This window comes from Dreissena polymorpha, chromosome 1 (assembly GCF_020536995.1).
Source record: "Dreissena polymorpha isolate Duluth1 chromosome 1, UMN_Dpol_1.0, whole genome shotgun sequence".
Classification (NCBI taxonomy): Eukaryota; Metazoa; Mollusca; class Bivalvia; order Myida; family Dreissenidae; genus Dreissena; species Dreissena polymorpha.
In genome coordinates, this window is record NC_068355.1 from 147,530,934 (window position 1) to 147,558,846 (window position 27,913).

General features: G+C 35.7%; 1 protein-coding gene and 1 long non-coding RNA gene across 4 annotated transcripts in view; one reads left to right on the plus strand and one right to left on the minus strand.

Moving 5' to 3' along the window:
* The window catches only part of LOC127854976 (syntaxin-like), a 95,165-nt gene that overhangs the window by 17,566 nt on the left and 49,686 nt on the right, over positions 1 to 27,913 (plus strand). For all 3 annotated transcript variants that reach the window (XM_052390188.1, XM_052390186.1, XM_052390196.1), the window contains exon 3: positions 7,221 to 7,320. In XM_052390188.1, coding sequence (XP_052246148.1) covers positions 7,221 to 7,320 — 100 coding nt within the window. The remainder of the gene's footprint in view (positions 1 to 7,220; positions 7,321 to 27,913) is intronic.
* On the minus strand, positions 21,687 to 22,513 carry LOC127855013 (uncharacterized). The gene is made up of 2 exons (XR_008037285.1): positions 22,304 to 22,513; positions 21,687 to 21,762 (listed from the first exon to the last, which is right to left on the minus strand). It is a non-coding gene; the product is annotated as an uncharacterized LOC127855013 (long non-coding RNA).

A 27,913-nucleotide genomic window follows, 5' to 3' on the forward strand; every position in this document is an offset into this window, starting at 1 on the left:
ACTTTATATCGATAAAAAAACGCTGATATCAACACACTATTGCAGAATGCTTTTTATACCTTATATGACTTTAAAAAGCAAGTTTTTCAAACAACTTTAAGGGCCATACACAAAACAGCACATAATCCACAGATTGTTTATGTTTTTTAGCTACCACTATTACTGGACAGGGTTTCTCTGGTGCTATGATGCTCACAATTAAATTTCAAGAAACATTTGCTTAATTGACATGTTTTAGATTATCATATATTACATAAGTTAATACTTTGTTACCCAACAATCATGCATATGGTTTTCATTCATGTACATTCAATTTGACAGTAATGCTGTTACTGTTATCCACAATGTTAAAAGAGATTAAATACGTTTAGGTCATTTGGTATCATATACAGTATCATTTGAAGGAACAGCTGTTTCCACTGTCACTTCAACCTGTGTATTAGTCATTCATTTTGACAGAAGGTTATCTTGAAAATGATATCTTGCTAACTACTAGGGAACATATTATTATTGGGAATAGCCATACAAAATGCATTCTTGTTGCGGAGATTAATATTGAATGCGTGTATCACCAGGCCTTGAAAAATCCACTCAACCGCTCGAATTTGCTAGTGAAGTTGAAGGTCGGGCGAGTAAAGTTTGTTAATTACTTGACGGAACGGCTAGTGCTGTTTTTCCTGTTGAGAAATATAAATTCTGTTCCAGCAATCCTGCCACATCGATACAATAATTATTGTAAACTAGTTTTGGAACGAACAAAAAATAGGTTTAGTACACACAGAAACTGCACTTTCGTTTTGACAATATGAATGACATCAGTGGCACAGTAAAAATAATTCTCGAAATCGGCTGCACTTTTGTTGATGTCAGTGCTCTAAGCTAATCGATTAATAGTGAAAAAGACAGTTACTGGCAAATATCTTGGTCATTCCGTGAAGAATAAAATTTCATTTTAATGTAAATAACACATACTTAAACATTAAAGGGGCCTTTTCACAGATTTTGGCATTTATTGAAGCTTGTCATTTAATGCTTTATATTGCTAAATTTAAAAATCTCCAGTAAAACAACAAGAATACAATTAAAAAAAGGAAAAAAAAAGTAACCCTCAACTGGACTCGAACAACTGACCCCTGGAATACTGGAGTAAAAAGACTCCTGATTAAACCACTGGACGCTCCGTGCTCATGCCATAAGGGGATGTATTTTTTTACCTATATAAGCAATCCTCGTAGTTTCCAAAAATATAAGGACAGCAACAGAACTTTCCAAATTATTCAATTGTTTCACGTTGCAACGCTTTATAATTTTCAGGTTTTCAAATCGTCAAAAGACGCATACAATAGCTATTTTAGAGCATGGTAAATGTTCAGTATTACTATTTCCTCACAAATATCATAACTAAAACAAAAATTGTGAATCTGAAACAACTTTTTTCAATTTTGTCAATTTACCAAAGCATGAAAAGGACCCTTTAATAACTGTTTTAAGTGTTTTTAAGCTGTCAATATTATATTCACTTAGGCCCATAGAACTGCATTGGGAAACTTACTTAATGTTGAATTTTATTTATAAAAAATAAAATTGTTTTTGGAAATCTTCAATTAGGAATTTATTTGACAGCAATTGGCAGTTTTAGCTCAACTATTATATATAATATATATATAGTGGAGCTTTCCTGCTCACGCCGGCTTTAGCGTTTGCGTTAGCGTTAGCGTGCAAATATTGAAGTTTTCGTACTACCCCAAATATTTTCTTTGTCCCTTGACATATTGCTTTCATATTTTGCATACTTGTTAACCAACATGACCCCAACCTATAAACAAGAGCAGACAACTCTATCAAGCATTTTGTCATAATTATGGCCCCTTTTCCACTTACAATATGCAGCAAATGTTTAAGTTTGCGTACTACTCCAACTATTTTCATTGTCCCTTGACATATTGCTTTCATATTTTGCATACTTGTTAACCATCATGACCCCAACCTATAAACAAGAGCAGACAACTCTATCAACCATTTTGTCATAATTATGGACCCTTTTCCACATACAATATGCAGCAAATGTTCAAGTTTGCGTACTACCCCAACTATTTTCAATGTCCCTTGACATATTGCTTTCATATTTTGCATACTTGTTAACAATCATGACCCCAACCTATAAACCAGAGCAGACAACTGTATCAAGCATTTTGACAGAATTATTGCCCCTTTTATACTTAGAATAGGCATATTTTTTATAAATCTATGTTAAAGTTTGCGTACTACCCCAAATTATATTTCCTATATCCTTTGACATATTTCTTTTATATTTTGCATACTTGTTTACCAACGTGACCCCAACTTATAAACAAGAGCATACCACTGTATCAAGCATTTTGACATACCTATGGCCCCTTTAACACTCATATAATTGAACATTTTGCTTAAATTGCCATAACTTCTTTATTTGTGATCACATTTTATTTTACTTTCACAAAACAACACTTACCTGAATACCACAATGGATTCCAACCAAACAATACCCCACACCCCTACCCAGAATCCCTCCCCCCCCAACCTCCCCCCCCCCCCAACCTCCCCCGCAATTTTTTGTATACATCTAATAAATTACCACACCCCACATTATACCCCCCTCTCACCCCCGAACCTCCCCCCAACTCCCCCCCCCCAAATAAAAAAAATAAATATCATCTTATAAATTACCACACCCCACATTATACCCCCTCTCCCCCCCCCCTCCCCCCCGAACCTCCCCCCCCCCCCCAATTTTAATTTTTTTTATTTTATTTTTTATGACATCATCTAATAAATAACCACACCCCGCATTATACCCCCCTCTCCCTCATGTAATAAACTAGCACACCCCACATTATACCCCCTCTCAACCCCCCCCCCCCCCCCCCCCCCCAACAAAAATTTTTTTAGCTCGACTATTATATATGAACAGCGATTTTTTCCCTTCTTTATAAAGTACCGGTAAAGGGTACTTTCCCCATTGAAGGAAAACTACAAAATTCCCAATTGTAGTCTAAAAAATTCCCAAAAGGAAGGATAAATCCGTCAATTTTGTTCCTAAAGTTCATTATCTGCAAGTTAACAATTAAAATGAGTACTGACAGTGAATATTTCAAGCCAAAATGAATCTTAATCAATATTTGAGATGATTTTAATTGTGCTGTTAACACCAAGTAATTAAAAATACCCATAATTCCCAATTGGGAGATTTCACTACGCAAATTTTCCCAATTTCAGGGTTTTTCGTGCTATTTTTTCCCAATTGGTATGGTACAGGTACTTTTCCCAAATGGGTAAGAAAAATCGCTGATGAAATATATATAATGGAGCTATCCTACTCACCCCGGTGTCTGCGTCTGCGTGCAAATGTTAAAGTTTTCGTACTACCCCAATTATTTTCATTGTGCCTTGACATATTGCTTTCATATTTTGCATACTTGTTTACCAACATGACCCCAACCTATTAACAAGAGCAGACAACTCTATCAAGCATTTTTCATAGTTATTGCCCCTTTTCCACTTAGAATATGCAGCAAATGTTAAAGTTTGCGTACTATCCGAATATATCCTGTGTCCCTTGACGTATTGCTTTCATATTTTGCATACTTGTTTACCATCAACTGACAAACAAGAGCAGACAACTATATCAATCATTTTGACAGAATTAATGCCCCTTTTATACTAAGAATATGCATACACTTCAACATCGTTATTTCGAAGTCGTCGGGACCGTTAAAAAAACTTCGGATTAACGATTATTCGAAATAAACATTTGACAGACGACTTCTTTGATCCTGAAACAATACAACAGTGTGGAATTCGCATGGTTCGGTCACACTGTACTTTTAATAATTGTTTTACTTTAAAACGTAAACTAGTCAGATAGCAATAGATTTCTACTAGTACAAACGGATCAATAAAACAATTCTTTTTCTTCTTTTTATTTTTCTCTAATTACAGAACATATAAAATATAATGCATAGCGCATCATACATGTAAATACATATGAATACATTTTCGGAAATGAATTCACTATTTTTTTTAAATAAGACGCGATGTCTTTCTGAACACCGGCGTTAGCAGCACTAAACTGGACGTGTGTAACATATTTCTCCAATTTGTCAAGGAAATTGAAGAACTGGCTTCCGCCCGTGTTTTGCTCGCAGGACTGCCTTACGTCGTTGATGCATGTGGTCACACGTTGATTAGATATCATGTTCATTCATGTGTTGTCGGCCTCGTCGTCGGCTTTTGACGACATTATAAAATTAACATGCTACGCGCAGGCGACAAAGGTGTAATTATCGGCTTTGACGCACAACGCGCAGACGACATAGGTGTGAAATTACGCACAGTGTTTTGCAGTTTTGACTTCAGATTAAAGATTGATAATAAGGTGCGAATTATAGTGTTGGGACCGACATAATCACTTCGAATTAACGATTTCCTTGGTTTAACGAAGTTCGGATTAACAATGAAATTTTACATTGAACAAAGAAGAACCACAATCGGGACCCGAAAAATACTTCGAAATAACGGTGACTTCGGATTATCGGTGTTCGAAATAACGGTGTTGAAGTGTATTATTGATAAATCTATGTTAAAGTTTGCATACTCCCCCAAATATTTCCTGTGTCCCTTGACGTATTGGTTTCATATTTTGCATACTTGTTTACCATCATAACCCCAATCTACAAACAAGAGCAGACAACTGTATCAAGCATTTTGACAGAATTATTGCCCCTTTTATACTTAGAATATGCATATTATTGATAAATCTATGTTAAAGTTTGCGTACTACCGTAAATATTTCCTGTGTCCATTGACATATTGCTTTCATATTTTGCATACTTGTTTACCAACATGACCCCAACCTATAAACAAGCGCAGACAACTGTATCAAGCATTTTGACAGAATTATGGCCCCTTTTATACTTAGATAATTGAGCATTTTGCTTAAATTGGCATAACTTCTTTATTTATGATCAGATTTTATTAATACTTTGACAAAACAACACTTACCTGAATACCACAATAGATTCCACCCAAACAAAACTCCACGCCCCAAACCAGAATCCCTGCCCCCCCCATTATAATTATATTTTTATTTATTTTTGAAAATTCATCTTATACATAACCCCACCCCACATTAAACCCCCCTCTCACCCCCCCCCCCCCCCAAAAAAAAAAAAAAAATGTTTTTTTTCCTTTTTTTTTAAAAAAAAATATGAGCTATTGTCATCATGCACCTTGGCGTCGGCGTCCGGTTAAGTTTTGCGTTTAGGTCCACTTTTCTCAGAAAGTATCAATGCTATTGCATTCAAACTTGGTACACTTACTTACTATCATGAGGGGACTGGGCAGGCAAAGTTAGATAACTCTGGCGTGCATTTTGACTGAATTATGTGCCCTTTTTATACATAAAAAATTGAAAATTTTGGTTAAGTTTTGCGTTTAGGTCCACTTTTTTCAGAAAGTATCAATGCTATTGCATTCAAACTTGGTACACTTACTTACTATCATGAGGGGACTGGGCAGGCAAAGTTAGATAACTCTGGCGTGCATTTCGACAGAATTATGTGCCCGCTCTTATACTTAGAAAATTGAAAATTTTGGTTAAGTTTTGTGTTTAGGTCCATTTTATTCCTTAAGTATCAAAGCTATTGCTTTCATACTTGCAACACTTACTAACTATCACAAGGGGACTGTGCAAGCAAAGTAATGTAACTCTGACTGGCATTTTGACAGAATTATGTGCCCTTTTTATACTTAGAAAATTGAAAATTTGGTTATGTTTTGTGTTTAGGTCCACTTTATTCCTACAGTATCAAAGCTATTGCTTTCATACTTGCAACACATATTAACTAGCGTAAGGGGACTGTGCAGGCAAAGTTATGTAACTCTGACTGGCATTTGGACGGAATTATGGGCCCTTTATACTTAGAAAATTGAAAGTTTGGTTAAGTTTTGTGTTTTGGTCCACTTTACCCCTAAAGTATCATAGATATTGCTTTCATACCTGGAACACTCGCAAACTATCATAAGGGTACAGTAAAAAGACAAGTTGCATAACTCTGGATGTCATTTTTACGGAATTATGGCCCTTTTTTGACTTAGTAACTTTGAATATATGGTTAAATTATGTGTATCGATCCACTTTACTTCGTAAGTATCAAGGCTATTGCTTTCAAACTTCAAATACTTTCATGCTATCATGAGGTTACTGTACCTGGCAAGTTGAATTTTACCTTGACCTTTGAATGACCTTGACTCTCAAGGTCAAATTATTAAATTTTGCTAAAATTGCCATAACTTCTTTATTTATGATTAGATTTGATTGATACTTTGACAAAATACTCTTACCTGACATACTACAATAGACTCCACCCAAACCATCGCCCGTGCCCCCCCTTCCCCCCCCCCCTCTTTTTTTTTTCATCTCACAAATGACCACCACACCCTCACACTATACCCCCCCCCCCACCCCACCCCTCCCCAAATTTTTTTTTTAAACGATTAAAAAACACAACTATTTATTTTATTATTTTATGTTTGAAATACCGTCCAACCATCGCACCCAAGAATCCCCCCCCCCCCTCCCCCCCGACCGAATCCCCCCCCCCCCCCCCTAATTTTTTTTTTTTTTAAGATCATCTCACAAATTACCACCACACCCTTACACTATACCCCCCCCCCCCACCTCACCCCCCCCCCCCCCCCCAATTTTTTTTTTTTTTGAAACGGTTAAAAAAAACAAATATTTATTTTTATTATTTTATGTTTGAAATACCGTCCAACATCGCACCCAAGAATCCCCACCCTGCCCCCCCCCCCCAACCCCCACCCCCCTGAATTTTTTTTTTTGCATTTTTTTTCGCATTTTTGGAAGATAATGTAATAAATGTCCACACCCCTACACTATACACCCCTCTTCACTCCACCCCTCCCTCTTTTGTGATTGAAAATGAGAGTCCCTTCACCTTTAAAAAGAAAATAGATGAGCGGTCTGCACCCGCAAGGCGGTGATCTTGTTAATCTTAACAGTTGGCATGAAAATAATGCAATGCTGATAATTTGCTATTGTCACAAATGTGAAAATTGCAAAAAGCCTGCATTGGAAATGATGATTTTGCTTCAGTTGAACTCTGTGTATGATATCTTGGAAGGTTTCTATGTCCAGACTGTTTGGGTGTGGTTGACAGGTGGAGGACATACGGCAGATGATTGACAAGATAGCTTCCAATGTGGAGGAGGTGAAGATGAAACATAGCACCATCTTGTCAGCACCACAGACAGACGACAGTAAGTAGGAATGGCAACATATTATTGAATAAGTCTCGTCAGTGTGTTATTATGCCCCCGAAGGAGGGCATAATTATAGTGATTGCACTGTCCGTCCGTCTGTCCATCTGTCCGTCCGTCCGTCACACTTTGTGTTTAGGTTTCAAAAAATGCTCATAACTTCTATGTCGCTTCAGATGTAACATTCATATCTGGTATGCATGTGTATATGGACAAGGCCTTTCCATGCGCACACAAATTTTGACCCCTTTGACCTTGAACTTAATGTCCGCGTTTAGGTTTCGAAAAATGCGTTTAGGTTTCGAAAAATGCTCATAATTTCTATCAAAGCATTTATTGGGGGCATATGTCATCCTATGGAGACAGCTCTTGTTTTTTTATTAAAATTCATGGCGTTTATACAGTCCCATTCCCAAGGTAAAGGTATATATATTTTTCCCAAGGGCTAAAAATTCCCAATTAAAGATTTCAACTACGGTGAACAACAACAAAATATCTCAAATTTTAGTTGATCTCCCATCCAGCTGTATAAGTTGAACCTTAGTTAATATAATTTTGACAATTCCTTTATTTACAATTGAATTTTGAAGTATTTGTTAGGAAAAAAACACCGATAGTAATTTCCCAACTTAAGTCAAAAGGCTGTGATCTTTCTCAAATCCAAAACGAACCCGGCAGGATTACCAAAATTGTGAAAAAAATGAGCTTTTTCTAAGAATTCTGCGAACTTGTATCAGTCAAGTAAATTGTGTAGACTTTTTTTGTGTGTAGCAGTTTTATGCTCTGCATTCAGTGGGATACAATTGGGCACAACAAACGAGACTGATAAACCAAACTATTGTAATATTTCATTTATTCTTAAAGTAGAAAAGGAATCACAAACTTTTAATGTGAAGGTTTTTCTCTGTATTATGATAATTTCTGAAGCCAACCAAGTATTAGTAATGCAATAAAAAGTAGTCTTGTGAATGGGGTTTCTCGTATCTGCTTGTTGAATAAAGTACATGTTTTTATTATATGCCTGTTAAATGTCATTGCTAAATGCTTTATCAATCCACAAAATATAATTCACCAGAATGATAGTGCCACTCCCTATCTGCATCCAAAACTGGATAACCAGGTGGAATCTTGTTATAAACCCTTGACACATTAATGACTCAATCTTGCTGAAATATAGTCAGAACATTTATCTTGTCAACATCAATTATACTAATATGCTTGTTTTACTAAGTTTTTGTTCCTAAGTTTTAGTAAGTTTCTGCCTCAAATCAGGTAAACTCTTCAAGGTAAGTATCCATGAACTTAGATGAGCATTTAAGGCTATCATGTTTCTATTAAGATTCTTAAAAAAAATAATTGAAAAACACATCTTAGGACTTCAATGATGAATTTGTTTGACTATGGTCAATAGTGACAACTCTGGTGATCTATTTGATGCTGTATAATATCACTAGGTAGATGTACCAAAAGGTTTTATAGGCTGTTCCACTCTATTCATTAGTTTAGAACATGGAGGTATTCATATGGTCAGAGACCTTTCCAAGAAAACTTAAGACGTTATGACTGCACACCGCTTTTCTGGCTCCTATAAAGGACATTTGCCAATGTGGGTTGTTAGCCTTTTATTTGCTAGATCAAAATCCTCACCATATGTAGATGTTAGTTAGGTCAGAGTGGCAGTGCTTTATCAACCACATTAAACATTTAGACATTTGGCTAATGAAATATATTGAGTTGCCCAGGCTTAAATGCATTTGGTGAGTCTCATATAAGCCTGTGCAGTCTCAACAAAAGCTGATCAGGATACTTTCCATGAGACTGGATTTTCGTTGAGTAGAGACTACTTTTAAATAAAAAATTCCATAAAAGCAGAAGTGTTGTCCCAAATGAGTCTGTACCCATCTGGAATGACTTTTTACGCCCATACATTTAACCCAGTTTTCCCACAATGTGTTAAATTATTCCTCATTAACTGCAGTTAAGTGCCAGAATGGAATAAATGTTAGGGTTATATAAGAAATTGGGCTGAAGAACATTTTGAGGCTTGGGGGCGCCCCTGCTGTCTTTGCTTTTGTTTTATGATAACTTTTGTTGTTTGCACAAAATACTGTTATGGTACAAACTTAATTTGTTTGATTCCTTTTGTTCGAAAATTGGCACTTGTTTTGTTAGAGGAGAAGATTCTTGGGACACATTTTTGGGTGGGAAAGTGTGTCTCTTGGAAGTATTTCCAATAATGATAAGTATTTCCTGTCTGGATTAGGTACTGCTCAATTTAATGTCCGTCTATGTCTCTGTTAAAGATCATACAGCCCCCCCCCATTAAAATGTAAGCGCTTGAGTTAAAGCAATCCATGCTCATCATCCAATGTCCATGTTAAGCATCCTTGATTTCTCACTCTCAGTGTTTATTGCATAACTGAAATACAAACATCTGGATCAATCCCATATGCATGCATCCTTTGCTTATTGAATATGGTGTGTCCAGTTATATAATCAAGATCCCTTATCTGCTCAACATGGACTGGCATTTTGCTGTGTTTAGAGATTTCTTCTGGTATGTTTGATTAGTGTTATTACATTGTCTTTTTGGAGCGAATATTGCCAGTGTTTTTTCACCAAGTACAAAGGCGGGGAAATGTTGCAAATTGGTTCCTGCTTTAAACCACAAACACATGTACCCCATCAACACTTGACTTATGAGTTTTTATGGCAAATTGAATAGTTTTTGTAGACAGAATTAAGTGCATTTTTATGCTGCTGTTACAACATTGCTATTTTTTCTATTAAAATATTGAAACATGAATAAAAGTGATAAGCATAAAAGTCACTTAGACCTAGCAGTAATTTGTTATTAATCAAAGAATGTCTTTTTTATTATTGACCATTTAAACAACAGTTTCCCAACAAGTTTAAATGCATGGAAACATTGTGGTTAAAATGACAAGAAGTATTTATCAAAAAATAGGCAAACAATAATACAGATCAATGATAGTGTACAATCAAGTTGTCTCTAGGATTTTGACCAAGACATGTCCCCTAGGGACATAACAGACTTTCATTATGGCTCCAACAAATATCCACAGGAACTCTGCTCATATTACAGTTCCTATTTGTGTGAAATCCTGTGCACACAATCATTTTCCCTACATGTCTTTAAAATTGACCTAATCTTCATGTCTTTAAAATTGACCTTATCTTGGACATTGTTGTTTTTATGCTCCCCGAAAATTTTTCGGGGAGCATATAGTTGCCAGTTTGTATTTCCTTACTTCCTTACTCCCGTCACACTTTTGTTACAGTTTCTGGGGTCAAGGTCAAGGTCACTGAGGCTCATAATAGATTTTTCCGTCACACTTTTGTTACAGTTTCTCATAGCACCTTCAATACTTTACCGATCTCTTTCATATTTGGCATGTAAGTACCTTGCATGGGCCTCTACCCTTTGATGAGGTTTGAGGTCACTGGGGTCATGGTCATCAAGGCTAATAAAATATTTTTTTAGGTGGTTATTAACACATAGATTGACAAAGCGCATCATCGGGGAGCATCCATCTGTTTCACTGATATTCTTGTTGTAAGTTTGTAACGGCGCTTTAAAGAAAAATTCAAGTTTGTTAAATAAATGGTTAGGAAAAAAAGAAAAAAAAGGAGTGTGATTTTTCCGCGGACCCGCAGCTTTCAGTGGATCGGGTTGTCCCAGGGTCATTTCGACCTTATTTTGAATTGAAAGACATTGAGCTGAAATGAAAGCCTGGTTTCAACGTTCACAGGGATCCGAAAACGCATTGATTTTGATCACAATTAATACTGATCACTTTGCACAACATGTTTAATGTGAATTTAAAAAGGTTTCCATACATACATCTTGCGAATGAATCAAAGAAGGTGTTTATTTAATTGTCTGTTATAAGGTTTGTAATTGCGTTATGTATGCAATTCGCTTAGCCAAAATCAGTCTACAGAATTGTCCTCTCCTCAGACTTCACCTTAATCATGCCCCTGAATATAGATTTTTTTATTTCGCTTTAAAAAAAAAAGGGTATTAAAGCGGGTATATACGATTTTTATATGTGCTGAAATGTAAAAAATTTATACAAATATGTTATAATAACACACAATATGCAAGAAAAATGATACATTTAAGACGAATTTCATAAAATACAGCAAATACAAATTAGCGCCCCGAGCCGATTGTGACGAAGATAATTCGTAATTATTTTCCTACAATAACCGATGCATTCGTCTTGTTAGTAAGTGTTCGTGTGTCGTATGAATCGATATTGCTGCAGGAATTTCAAATGAACCGTTAAACTAAATTTAGATTCACATCGTACATGCATGATATACATGCTGGCGAATTCGGCTGTACAGCCTTTTTCGATTTCAGAATTAAATATCTGGCTTATTTAGCATTTTTCGACACATGTTCTTCTTAACTTTTATTTTAGTTTATATTGAAATATATGTATAATAAGTTTTTTACACATTTTATATTAATTAATAAATATTTGATAAGATCGTATATACCCGCTTTAAGGCTCAAATAAATGGCATATTTCTCATTAAAAATGAAATATGTTCAAACGGTCAAAGATCTCTTTTAACTCTTCTCAATTTATTATTACAATCCTTTATATAATGAATTTATTTCAAGTAATTTATTCATATACATGAAACGATACCTTTCTGTCATGGAACTGTTGACTCTTGGCGTGATGAAGCCAAAATGCAGACCAACTGACCAGACAATCAATTATAGAGAAATAGGAATCACTTTTGCCCTTGTTATTGATTTGAAAATGTCTCTAGAGTACCTAGTCTCATGTCCACCATTTTCAGGTACTCTCAATCATGTCAATTCAGCTTATAATTTATATACCGTAAATGTTGTGTTTTGTGGTGTGGTTCTCAGAAAGGAAAAGTCTTGCTTGTGGTCATGTCTGTCATGTTTGGTTGTGTGATCTTGAGGTATGCAGGGTGCAGAATCAACAGGGTTTTCAAGGGTTTACACATTGGCTGAACAGGATGTAATCACACCCTTAAGAACTTTATTTTTGCAAATATCTCCAGTTTTTGAAATACATTGGCAAAAATCTATAGTGCTAAAAAAGACAGCTTTTTTTAAAGTTTGTGCCGATATCTTAAGGTATAAGATTACATTGTACATTCTTAAATACGTCTGAAATCGGTGACAAAATTTTACGTTGCGTGAAACATGACCGTCCATTGACCGTGTAAAATGTATGCATTAAAAATGAAATTTTTGAACAAGAATACTTGCTTATTAAATAAAGTAATTCTGATGTATTTCACATTGCCATAAGCAGCATTAAAGTCTGTCTTTAATGCACAAATTGAAATTAAAAACTTGCTTAATAAGTTATTTGAAATAAAGCACCACTTACTGTCTTGTTAAATCCATTTAAGTTAAAAAGTGGAACCCCAAAAAGTCACCTGATCCTGCAACCTGGTATGAGACACTTCAAGAACAACCTAAAAAAGGGGAGATTTGTCATAGGTTCTTACTAGTGGCATATTGCTTTATATATTTCTAATGTCTGTTTGACTAGGAAGCAGAGACAGTGATTATATGAAACCACCCATATGATGAAATATCAGGAGTGTCAATTATCAGGATTATTCAGGAAATCCGGATTTCAGCCGACCATGAGGGCCGATTCTGAGATCAATATAAATCCGATTAGATATTTTTTGCGGGAGGTAGGGGGGTAGGGGAAAATTTGTTTTGAAAGGGCGATCAATTTAGAATGAAATTAATATATTTGTTAAAACTTTATTGTCTTTGTGGAAATTTGCGCTCGGTACCGATTTTGCTTGGTATTTTATTTATTTATTTCTGATTGGCTAGCGGATGGCAGTGACATGAACGGTAACTGACAAAAAATCATCGCTATTTTCAGAAAACCTTACAAGTAATCGAAACTTATCACATTTCTGCCATCATGAAATATTCAAAGTGATCGATAAGCAATGTAAAGCAGTTCAACAGCATATTGTTAAGCAATATGTTAACCAAATTATATATATTGATAACATATTTGCTAGGTAAATTATTTAAATTTTTCGGCATTCAAATGATATGCACATTTTATTTCATGTGCAAAACGTGTATATTTTTTAGGCTAGTCGTTTTCGGATACAGCATTTTTCGCCGATTTAATTTATGTTTGACGTCCTTAACAAACAAACATAGAATGATGAATACACATGCAGTGATGCAGGTGGTATGATTTATAATATATTTGCATAGTATTCACCAGAAATTGCAACTAGACAGACTATAAAATGTTGAAAATAGTGAGGGCTCGATAGGGGGCGACATCTCCGTTGGGGACTTGCGTTCCCAGACCCCCGGCCTAATTTTCAGGATTTTTAATTTGGGACAATTGACAGCCCAGACTATTAAGCAATTGCACATTGTTAGAAATTGTGTATACCATTTATCATTAAAAAAGTTTATAGGCATGTGGTAGTTGTTATGTCATTTGCCAGTTGTGTATACCATTTATCATTAAAAAAGTTTATAGGCATGTGGTAGTTGTTATGTCATTTGCCAGTTGGACTGGAGGTCAAAGGTTTTTCCGTTGCATGGGACTCTTTATGACATAGTTGGTTGGCTTCCCAACCACAGGGAGATTTAATAAAAAATTTCTACATACTACAAATATATATACATGGGATACAACTGTAAAATTTCCAGCACAACACCATGATCTGAACAAAAGGAAAACAATTGCTTCCAACAGCAATAGTTGCACCAAATAAACAATATAACAATAGCCAAGACATTTATCTTTCAGAATATAACAGTCTTTATAGCAGTCAATGCGTAAATAGTTTTCTTTGAAACGGATGTTTCATGAAAAACTGTAAAATTTTCGAACTCGGACAAAAGTGTGCACAACGACTTTGACATATTTTGTTCCATAATTTAATAATACTGAGCAGTTCAGCAAATTTAACCTTGTTTTATAATCCAAATATAATTTATGAATCAAAGTAGACAACTTTTATGATGGCATGTAACTGCATATGTGTAAAAACACCGTAAATCTTAAATTGTTTACTTTATCTACAATCTTCAAGCATGTGTACATGCAAGTTGTTAAGTAATGTAACACGCAACGTGATTGTTTAGCTGTTTCGTGCAGTGGAGAATTAACCAATCAAATCGCATGTTTGAAATACATGAAGTGTAATATCTAAAATGAAAGTAGACTATTGTTATTGTGACATAGAAGTGTTTTTATACGAATTTCGAGCAAAATATCACAATTAATTGTAATTATGTTATATTAAACTATAAACAGAAACTAGCAAATGAATATGTACGTTCAAAAGAGGTTAGTTTTAAAGGAATATGGAAATTACAACTAGAATTATCAGTTTTCAGTTGTGCACACTTGTGTCGCAGTTAGGATTTTTGAGCTTTTTTGCATGAAAGGTATCGTTTTAATTTAATGAATGATCGTAGTTTATTGTCAAGTTTATTTTTTTCTGAAAGATAAATGTCTCTGCTGTTGGTATACCGTTTATTTTGTGTAATTAATGCTTTTGGAAGAGATTTTTTTGCTTTTGTTCAGACAATGGTGTTGTGCAGGAAATTTGACAGTTGTATACCTTGTATACTGTTATATAGTATGTAGGTTTTTTCTTAAGATCCCTGTGTTCCCAACAGCTTGCTAAACAAGATGCCTATACCATGTGACTTCTTTGGCTATGTGTGGGACAATCGGTAGTCAACAAAACATTGCTTTATGTAACTTTTTGATAATTTCTTCATTTAGTCAATTTTTGTTTAGTAGTCATCAGTTGATGGGAATGGTTTGTGTTAACTTTTAATTGCCTTGTAATGCTTTGGCGAAATTTATTTTGATGAATAATTAATTATGAGTAATCCAGGAATAGAATGCAGGGCACAGGTAATTTTTATTATCTATTTAAAACTCATTTGCTCATGGAAATCTCATTGGCTCATGGCAATTCTGAAGATGACATTGATACTGGAGACTTTTCTGCATAGCTATCTAGCCTAGACTTTGACCTGTATTGACTTTCATCAACCGCCATAAAATGTTGAAACAATTTCTTCCCAGTAGTACCAGAATTAATAGTTATTAACAATTCTTGTGGAATCGCGAGCATAAAGCTATCATAGAAATTGAAATACATGTAATGAGCAGCGCTTTAAATTTGGCTTTAAAAGTTCTGAGCTCATTAATTCATAAATTATTGCAAGGTTGTGTTTTCATTTGCCAATACATGCATACAAACCCTAATGTATCTATAACTGTATACATACCGCTTTGTTAATATATGCATAAATATCCAAAAATCCTATATCATTACTACTAGTATATCAATTAACAAAAAGAATTTTTTACCATTTTAATATGATGATAAATGTGTTAAAGAATTTCATAAACACAAACATACGCACTTTTATGTCCCCCACTATAGTAGTGGGGGACATATTGTTTTTGCCCTGTCTGTTGGTCTGTTGGTTGGTTGGTTGGTTGGTTGGTTTGCGCCAACTTTAACATTTGCAATAACTTTTGCAATATTGAAGATAGCAACTTGATATTTGGCATGCATATGTATCTCATGGAGCTGCACATTTTGAGTGGTGAAAGGTCAAGGTCATCCTTCAAGGTCAAAGGTCAAATATATGGGTCAAAATCGCTCATTTAATGTACACTTTTGCAGTATTTCAATATTCAAGATAGCAACTTGATATTTGGCATGCATGTGTATCTCATGGAGCTGCACATTTTGAGTGGTGAAAGGTCAAGGTCATCCTTCAAGGTCAGATGTCAAATATATGTGGCCAAAATCGCTCATTTTATGAGTACTTTTGCAATATTGAAGATAGCAACTTGATATTTGGCATGCATGTGTATCTCATGGAGCTGCACATTTTGAGTGGTGAAAGGTCAAGGTCAAGGTCATCCTTCAAGGTCAGAGGTCAAATATATGTGGCCCAAATCGCTTATTTTATGAATACTTTTGCAATATTGAAGATAGCAACTTGATATTTGGCATGCATGTGTATCTCATGGAGCTGCACATTTTAAGTGGTAAAAGGTCAAGGTCATCCTTCAAGGTCAAATATATGGGTCAAAATTGCTCATGTAATGTCACTTCTGCAATATTGAAGCTAGCAATTTTATATTTGAAATGCATGTGTATCTCATGGAGCTGCACATTTTGAGTGGTGAAGGGTCAAGGTCAAGGTCATCCTTCAAGGTCAAACATCATATAGGGGTCAAGGTCATCCTTCGAGGTCAAACATCATATAGGGGGACATTGTGTTTCACAAACTCATCTTGTTCAGAGATGTAAAGTGCACAGTGCATTATGGGACAGTGGTTTCATGGGGCACTTTTCAGAATTGATTTAACAGCCAATGGACTAGTGAGTTTTAATTAAGATTTAATTCAATAAGATACAAAACTATGTTTTGTTGCGTCATACTCAGTAATGCAACAAATGTGCTTCCCGTGGACTTCTTTAAAATTGTGCGAAAATGAAAGGCAATTATTTATAAACAATTACCCTGCGTTTGGAAAGTACAATATGGGTGTATCTTCTTAGCGTTTTCCTGAGAGGGAAATTTTTCACTCGTCAACTTTGGAATAAATGATCTGGGGAAACTGCATTCTGCTAGGAACCGCTTGCGCTGAAACAAATGGTACGGATTTTGGCTTTCCAAAGATGCCCAGTCAATTTCAGTGGGTTCCAAGGCTCCAAAAACCTTAAAGGGACTTTTTCACAGATTTTGGCATGTTTTGAAGTTTGTCATTAAATGCTTTATATTGATAAATGTAAACATTAAATTTAAAAAGCTCCAGTAAAAAATCAAAAATAAAATTTAAAAAGGAAAAAAAATGTAGGGTTCGAACCAGTAACCCCCGGAATCCTGAAGTAAAAACGCATTAGCCAACTAAGCTATCCTGCCAAGCATACATATAATGAGTATTTTATACGTTATATAAGCAATCTTCGTAGTTTCACAAATTTAAACGACAACAACAGAACTCTTCAAATTATTCAATCGTTTTGCGTTGCAACGCTTTATAATTTTTAGGTTTTTATATCGTAAAAAGATGCATATAATGGCTATATTAGACCATGGCAAATGTTCAGTAATACTGTTTCCTCACAAATATCATAACTCAACAGAAAATTTGCGAATCTGAGACTACTTTTTTCAATTTTGTCAATTTACCAACCGTGAAAAGATCCCTTAAAAGCATTGTATTACCACTTTTTTAAATTTGCATAATGAAGATAACAGCTGTTAATTATTATATTGCTGAACATAAGTTGCATTTTTTCTGTGATGTACTTGCTTTAACCATAGATTTTAACATTAATTTGCAATGTTTGGTGTCCCCAACACTGACTCAGCATTTTGTGCCTGTTTTCATTTTAAATTAGTTATATAACATGCACCGATTGCAATCTGTAACAGAATTCATGTTTTACATAACAATTATTTTAGAATATATGTGTCTGTTTGTAAATCAACCTTGCAGTGATTCACTCTCCATCACTCTCTTTATTGATTACTTGGACCAAAATATACAAAAATATAAAACGGTCTATTTGGAAGAAATTATAGCAATTATATTTAACCCTATCCCACTCAGAAGCAAAGTGAAAATGGCTATGTGCAAACAGCATAAAACCAGAACAGCCTGAGAGTAACTCTCAGTCTGTTCAGGTTTAATGCTGTTTGCTGCTCATCAGTACCTAAGGCTTGGAGATACATTTAAAGCCTAAAAAACTTGAATCTAAACAGTAAGAAAGGCCTTCAATTAAATTTGACTTTCTAAGGGACTACAAACACGTCATAATACGTATCTAGGTGAGAATATATAGAATAATTTTAATATTTCTTCAATATCTAGGTTGAGTTTGAATCTGCCCCAAATAAAGGTCACTTGGTCATGAATATTTATCTAACAAGGCTGATTTCAAATCTTGGTCACATTTGTTAAAAGATTAGGTCACCAGGTCAAATCTTAAAAAAACTTGTAATCACTGAAGAGACCACAATTTGAACTCAATATTCTTAAAACTTGGTCACAAAGTTTATCTGGTAAATTCCTTGCTTAAGTGTGACTCTGGACCACATGCGTAAAAAAAAGGCCATCAGGTCAAATCGTATGAAAACCTTGTTGCTTTTCAAGAGGCCACATCTTTGAATAAATTGTGATGAAACTAGGTCAGAATGTTTATTTTGACAATATCTTGTCAGCAGGGATCATATTTTCCCGCAACATCAATCGGTCCGGATATAAATTGGGAAAAGTATCCGAAAATGTATATCCGAAATCATGACAAATTACGTTAAAATATATACCATTGGTTTTGCCATTCAAGGTGGTGTAATACATGTACAAGTAAAATTCCCTTAGGCATTTTTGTTTAAACGGAACGAGTTTTCTCAACTGGTTTTGTCATTTGGTATTTCATTGTTGTTTCGTGTGCTGTTTTATCAGACTTTTTTCATCGTTGTCAATATTATTAATCTGTGTAAGTCTATACCGATGTTTTAAATTGTTGTCGACTCGATAATAGCTTTCAAACATGCACTGAACCAAACAAATGACTGTGCGTAGGTTGGCTACTGACAACAACAAACCAAATAATTAAGAAATAATTTGTTGTCAAATAAACCACGGCAGATAGTTTAGATGCGTAGGGATTTAATCACGAGAGCGAAGCATTTGAAACCACGCATCTAATTTTCCGGTCGTAAGTTATTCAACAACAAAGTATAAAGTACACGAATTATTTCGGTTCTAACACGGTTTTACTAAAGATTTATTCAATGTATATTATTTTTAGCTCACCTGAGCGATAGCTCGGGGTGAGCTATTGTGATCACTCACCGTCCGGCGTCCGTCCGTCCGTCCGTCTGTCTGTCTGTCTGTCTGTCTGTCTGTCTGTCTGTCTGTAAACAATTTGTAAACATCTTCTTCTACTAAACCATTGAGCCAATTTCAACTAAATTTCATGTGGAGCATCCCTAGGTCATGGGACAAAAGAATTGTTAAAAAAAATTTGATCACATAACCAAGATGGCCGCCATGACCATATATGGTAAAAACCTTAAAAAATCTTCTTGTCAGAAACCGCTCATCAGATTTTCAAAAAATTTCACAGGGATGACCTCTGAAGGCTCCCCTGAAAAAGTTGTTCAAAGGAATTTGATTCGTCAAAAAACATGGCCGCAGGAGCTCGTTAAACTTTGCATGTTTATTCGTTTTTGCCTATTTTGTGAAAACTTTAAAAAATCTTCCACATTTTTTGTCCGATCCTTTCCAAATTTGCACAGTGTCTTTATATCAATGAGGACAGAACCCTACAAAAAATGAGCATTATTGGTCCATGAAGTACAGAATTACCTCCCCTTGAATTGAGAAAATGGTGTTTATGCAATAAAGTCCAAATTTTTCATCCAATTCTTTCCAAACTTGTAAGGATTTAGCATGGTTCAAACAAGAGAAACAACTACGGTTTATGCATGTTCTTTTTATTTAGTGTTTTTCCCAGGCCATTTTAGCGTGGCAAAAAGCCACGCCGCCCTCCCGGATCGCCACGCTGCCCTTTTCAAAGACAATTTTCGCCACGCGCCCTTCTTTTCAAAGGCAAATTTCGCCACGCGCCCTTATCGATAACATCTTTATTGCCTTTCGATCTAACTTGGTCCGCAAAATCAGCGTCCTTGATTGTCTGTGGCGCTCCGACTGTGCTTGATTTACTCGAGAGACGTCAACGTCTAATCGATTATATTATTTGAGCAGATTAAATCTATTACAGTGCTCGATTTATAGGTAGACTGCTCCAAAGCTGTGAATTAGTCATGCGTGAAAAACCCCGTGTCAGTATCAATCGATAATGCCAGAGGCTATGTTATACCAAGCGCACTTTTCGGTCGGCAATGTGTATTCCTTCCACGATAAAATCGTTACTTCGGAGACTTTTGATGAAAAACTCGATGTTATTCTCGTGGCAATTGTGCATTGCATGCATTATTCAGTTACTGTGAAACCATTTATTTTCGACAGCACAAAATTTCGTCATTTTTATAAAAATGACGATTTCGTCAGCACTTAAATTCGCCGATTTCTGATTTTGAAATTAAAAAAAATGCGTCAGTCAATATCCGATTTGTGTGTAATACATATTCGCGATCAATCGCAGTTGCGAAAAATCGTGGTACGAATGCGGGAACACACTTGAGAATCACTGCAGGAGGTGGGGCCTGTTTGTCACATGCCAATTAACTAGTCTTTTGTTATCAAGGGACAGTAATGGACCCTCTTAATGTATGCCATTCACACGTTCATTGTTATGATTAGCGGACAAGTGGGATCGAATAACCGTTAACGAGTGTTTTTAACAACGAAGCCAATTGCCAATAAGTCTTATTCTATTATTATAATTGCCATACTGATAACAATCGTACCTTTATCGGCACAAATTAGGGAAGGTGCGAACAATATGGGTAATAACTAGTGTTAGGAAATTATATTGTCACTTTTCAATAAAGTTTCAAGCGTACATTTTTAATAATTAGCCGGATTTTTTTCGAAAAAATCTCGGCTTATAGATTGATGTTGTCGGGCGGGCGGGCGGGGGGGCGGGGGGGCGGGCGGGCGGCGTGCTCGAAAATGTTAAAGTTCTTATTTCATGGTATAACTTTGGTATGCTTGGACCTAGAGTCTTCAAACTTGACATGAAGGTTGGCCAGGATTAACAGATGACCACTGGTCATTTCAAGGTCATTCATTTGAAGGTCAAGGTCACTGTGACCTTCAATATAAAAAATGTTAAAGTTGTTATAACTTTGGTATGCTTGGACCTAGAGTCTTGAAACTTGACATGAAGGTTGGCCATAACTAGTTAGTAACCACTGGTCATTTCAAGGTCATTCATTTGAAGGTCAAGGTCACTGTGACCTTGAATGTAAAAATGTTAAAGTTGTTATAACTTTGGTATGCTTGGACCTAGAGTCTTGAAACTTGACATGAAGGTTGGTCAGAACTAGTAAGTAACCACTGGACATTTCAAGGTCATTCATTTGAAGGTCAAGGTCACTGTGACCTTGAATGTAAAAATGTTAAAGTTCTTATTTCATGTTATAACTTTGGTATGCTTGTACCTAGAGTCTTCAAACTTGAAATAAAGATTGGCCAGTACTAGAAGATGACCACTGGTCATTTCAATGTCATTCATTTGAAGGTCAAGGTCACTGTGACCTTAAATGTTAAAATGTTAAAATTGTTATAACTTTGGTATGCTTGGACATAGAGTCTTCAAACTTGACATGAAGGTTTGCAAGCACACTTAGATGACCACTGGTCATTTCAAGGTCATTCATTCTAAGGTCAAGGTCACTGTGACCTTGAATGTAAAAATGTTAAAGTTCTTATAACTTTGGTAGGTAAAAATGTTAAAGTTCTTATTCCATGTTATAACTTTGGTATGCTTGTACCTAGAGTCTTCAAACTTGACATAAAGGTTGGCCAGTACTAGAAGATCACCACTGCTCATTTCAATGTCATTCATTTGAAGGTCAAGGTCACTGTGACCTTCAATGTTAAAATGTTAAAATTGTTATAACTTTGGTATGCTTGGACCTAGAATCTCAAACTTGACGTAAAGGTTTGCAAGCACACTTAGATGACCACTGGTCATTTCAAGGTCATTCATTTGAAGGTCGAGGTCACTGTGACCTTGGATGTAAATATGTTAAAGTTGTTAATACTTTGGTATGCTTAGACCTAGAGTCTTCAAACTTGATATGAAGGTTGGCCAGAACTAGTAGATGACCACTGGTCATTTTAAGGTCAAGGTCACCGTGACCTTGAATGTAAAAATGTTAAAAAATAAAAAAATTGAGATCAAACTTTCCTAATTGTCAATTCAAGTTCATATTTGTGACCTTAAATGTTATTGTTGTTCATGTATATGCATGCATTCAAAACATAACACAAGGTTTGCTCATGCCTTGAAAAGTACTTACATTTCATTTTGACCTTTGAACAATATTTCAGTAATTTAAGTATTGCATTGACAAAAACACGAAAGGTACTTTCCTGTCATTTAAATCAAAAATCCGGCTTCAATGCGGTCATCTCCGACCGCGGAACTCTTGTTTTAAGAACAGTAATTGGTCTCAAATGTCACTTTTTATCCTGATATCAACATTAAAATTATAAACTCTATGTGTGTGTTTGTTCTTAAAAAGTAAACTACCGGTATATAAATCAATAATGTCAATAATTTAAAAATAAATAAATTGATACATATAAAATAGTAATAAGTGTGGTTAAACGCAAACAATCAAACAACAAACAGCAATTAAAATATTCTTTATTAACTTGTGATAAATACGCATGTTGATCACACATCGTCATCTTTTCATTTGGTTTATTGTTTTTCATCGGCATTCGCTGCGTGATGGTTAATATGCAACACCCCTGAAAAACACAATGCACCTAATGGGTAATAAAGTTATAAACAATTAGCGCTAATTCATTACCATTCTACATAAACGAAGTCAACGGATTCGATACAGCTGTACTGCACACGCATTTTAAAGAAGTGTAACGTGTCAGTTAAGTACCTTGTGTAATCTACATCCCTTTGTGTCAAAACCGGATTAATCTTGATTACGAAACAGCAGTGAATGTGTGCATGGATTATGTTGGAATTTAATGCCTCATGTCTACGGTAAAGTTTTGAAATATTGTTAAAAAAAAAAGTTAGTGTTTGTTTTTGTTCAAACATAGAGCATGATTGTTCGTTAGGATCTTAAATTCGCCGCTCGGTCGAGTGACGAAATTTATGAAAATTAATGCCTGACGATTAATAATGGTTTCACAGTATATCAAAACATATATTTTTACGCATAATTACATTTAAAAATACAAACAAATTTATTCTTTATCGCTTTCGTCTTTAAGATAATTAGAGCTAATTATTGAAATAATCACTGAGACGTATACTAATTGAACAAAATGCGAATCGCGTATACGATTTAACGTTGCTATGCGCACCTGTCGCTTACATCATTTGACATTTGAACAACATTGCGGACTTTACAGAATTAAATTGCGATTGGCAAAAATGGCAAAAAACGTCGTAAACGATCAAATTAACGATGGAGATTATACATTAAGAAGAAATTAATGAAATGTCTGTGATAATCAACGATGCATAAAAATGTTTTAGATAGCAACAACATTATTTATAATCTACTTGGTGGATTTATGTCACGGAAACGAGTGTTTGCATATTGTTAGTGATCAATTTACTTGCAATGTTATTTAAAACATCTGGCAAGATTATTGTTAGAAAATGGGATAAGACAAACATGGTTTCATTTATATGTTAGTGGATCTGTGTAGAATCAGATTCATATGCATGTATTGCTTTATTATGTTTGTCGTGCTGTACAGTTTATTGAAATAGCATGGAACTTAAATGAACATTGCAAGGTAAATATATTAATATAAATCATAGTAAGTTAAATACATCAATAACCATTAAATGTGCTTATTTATATGTTATTTTTTCCACAACTGCTTCAGATGCGATTAAATGTTGCCCCGTAATTCAGGTATTCAGGGAACGTTTTTGCCCTTTTTTGCCTAAACTGCGCGCTAAAATGCCCTTTTTAAAAGTAATGCGCTATGCCCCTTTGCCCTACTGGGAAAAACACTATTATTACAGATTTGCCTCCCTTTAATTCATTCAAAATCTCATTTTACAGCAGAGATTCCAAATCTGACCTGTAAATGAGCCCCATATTTACTGCCAGTGCTAGGTTACCTTTTCCCATTTGATCATTCTTAAGTTTTGGTCTTGTAATGCTGCTACTGCTTCTGCTACTGCTACTGCTACTACTACTACTACTACTACTACTACTACTACTACTACTACTACTACTACTACTACTACTACTACTACTACTACTACTACTACTTCTACTACTACTACTACTACTACTACTTCTACTACTACTACCACTACTACTACTACTACTACTACTACTACTACTACTACTACTACTACTACTACTACTACTACTACTACTACAACTACTACTTCTACTACTACTACTAGTACTACTACTACTACCACCACCACCACCACCACCACCACCACCATACCACCACCACCACCACCACCACCACCACCACCACTACTACTTCTACTACTACTGCCACTACTACTACTACTTTTACCACTACTACTACTACTACTACTACTACTACCACTACTACTACTACTACGACTACTACCACGACTACTACTACTAACGACTACTACGACTACTTCTACTACTACTACTACTACTACTACTACTACTACTACTACTACTACTACTACTACTACTACTACTACTACTACTACTACTACTACTACTACTACACTATTACTACTACTACTATTACTACTACTACTACTACTACTACTACTACTACTACTACTACTACTACTACTACTACTACACCACCACCACCACCACCACCACCACCACCACCACCACCACCACCATTCACAGTGACAAAAAACGTATTCACACAATGGCTGCTACTACAACTTATAGCCCATATAGGGGGGCATGCATGTTTTACAAACAGCCCTTGTTTCTATGGGATTTTAACCACAACTGTTCATGTTTATCTCCGACACATATTTTTAGGTCACCTGTCATGAAGTGACACGGTGAGCTTATGTGATCGTGTGATGTCCGGCGTCCGTTGTGCGTGCCTGCGTGTGTCGGTGCATCCGTCCGTCAACAATTTGTTTGTGTAGACAGTAGTGGTCACAGTTTGCATCCAATCTTGATGAAATTTGGTCAAAATGTTTATCTTGATGAAATCCGGTTTGGGATTGTATTTGGGTCATCTGGGGTCAAAAACAAGGTCACTAGGTCAAATAATAGAACAACCTTCTGTAGACAATAGAGGTCACAGTTTTCATCCAATCTTTATGAAATTTGGTCAGAATGTTTATCTTGATGAAATCTGGGTTGGGATTTTATTTGGGTCATCTGGGGTCAAAAACTAGGTCACTAGGTCAAATAATAGAAAAACCTTGTGTAGACATTAGAGATCACAGTTTTCATCCAACCTTTATGAAATTTGGTCAGAATTCTTGATGAAATCTGGGTGGGATTGTATTTGGGTCATCTGGGGTAAAAATCTAGGTCAAATAAATAGAAAAACCTTGTGTTGACAATAAAGGTCACAGTTTTCATCCAATATTTATGAACTGTGGTCAGAATGTTTATCTTGATGAAATCTGGATTGGGATTGTATTTGGGTCATCTAGAGTCAGGAACTAGGTCACTAGGTCAAATCATAGAAAAACATTGTGTAGACAATAGAGGTCATAGTTTTCATCTGATCTTAATGAGTCAGGTGAGCGATTCAGGGCCATCATGACCCTCTTGTCTTTTGTACTATTTTATGTGAAGTTCCGCCCATAAAAATAACTTTCGGCTGCTCTGTCGATCAGATCCGCGACTTTCATTCATAATTATATTAACGGATTATTACGCTGGTGGAAAATGTATCGGCATGTTTTGTTTAGTTACAGCGCATGCATTCAGACGCGTCTTTTCGGATGCGTCTTTAATCCGCTGTTCACAAGTTTTTAGCTCATCTATTTTTTGAAAAAAAATTATGAGCTATTGTCATCACCTTGGCGTCGGCGTCGGCGTTGGCGTCGGCGTCCGGTTAAGTTTTGCGTTAAGGTCCACTTTTCTCAGAAAGTATCAATGCTATTGCATTCAAACTTGGTACACTTACTTACTATCATGAGGGGAATGAGCAGGCAAAGTTAGATAACTCTGGCGTGCATTTTGACAGAATTATGTGCCCTTTTTATACTTAGAAAATTGTTAATTTTGGTTAAGTTTTGCGTTTAGGTCCACTTTTCTCAGAAAGTATCAATGCTATTGCATTCAAACTTGGTACACTTACTTACTATCATGAGGGGACTGGGCAGGCAAAGTTAGATAACTCTGGCATGCATTTTGACAGAATTATGTGCCCTTTTTATACTTAGAAAATTGAAAATTTTGGTTAACTTTTGTGTTTAGGTCCATTTTTTCCTTAAGTATCAAAGCTATTGCTTTCATACTTGCAACACTTACTAACTATCATAAGGGGACTGTGCAGGCAAAGTAATGTAACTCTGACTGGCATTTGGACAGAATTATGTGCCCTTTTTATACTTAGAAAATTGAAAATTTGGTTAAGTTTTGTGTTTAGGTCCACTTTATTCCTACAGTATCAAAGCTATTGCTTCCATACTTGCAACACTTATTAGCTATCATAAGGGGACCGTGCAGGCAAAGTTATGTAACTCTGACTGGCATTTGGACGGAATTATGGGCCCTTTATACTTAGAAAATTGAAAATTTGGTTAAGATTTGTGTTTTGGTCCACTTTACCCCTAAAGTATCATAGATATTGCTTTCATACTTGGAACACTCACAAACTATCATAAGGGTACAGTAAAAGGACAAGTTGCGTAACTCTGGTTGTCATTGTTACGGAATTATGGCCCTTTTTTGCCTTAGTAACTTTGAATATATGGTTAAATTTTGTGTTTCGATCCACTTTACTTCTTAAGTATCAAGGCTATTGCTTTCAAACTTCAAATACTTTCATGCTATCATGAGGTTACTGTACCTGGCAAGTTGAATTTTACCTTGACCTTTGAATGACCTTGACTCTCAAGGTCAAATTATTAAATTTTGCTAAAATTGCCATAACTTCTTTATTGATGATTAGATTTGATTGATACTTTGACAAAACTACTCTTACCTGACATACCACAATAGACTCCACCCAAACCATCCCCCGTGCCCTCCCCCCCCCTCCCCCCCCCCCTATTTTTTTTTTTTTTTTTTTTTTAAGATCATCTCACAAATGACCACCACACCCTCACACTATAACCCCCACCCCACCCCCCCCCCCTCCAAATTCTTTTATTTTTATTTTTATTTTTTTATTTTTTTTTTAAGATCATCTCACAAATTACCAACACACCCTCACACTATACCCCACCCCACCCCAAACATTTTTTTTTTAAACGGGTATGTTTGAAATACCGTCCAACCATCGCACCCAAAAAATCCCCCCCCCCCCCCCCCCCCCCCCGATTTTTTTTTTGTTGTATTTTTCGCTTTTTTGGAAGATAATGTAATAAATGTCCACAACCCCACACTATACACCCCTCTTCACTCCACCCCTCCCTCCTTTTTTATTGAAAATGAGAGTCCCTTCACCTTAAAAAGAATAAAATAGATGAGGGGTCTGCACCCGCAAGGCGGTGCTCTTGTTGATTCTTGGTCTGACGTGCAATAAACCTGTCCTGACCGGTTTAGAGACTGCAGCGAATGGTTTATCACCCTATCCCTAATCGAGATAAGAATGTCATTAGGGTGTGTTAGCATGTACACTGTGTAATCGATTTCATGACATGGGAATTTTAATAGCAAACAGAATCGGACCGACTGTTTGGGATTTTC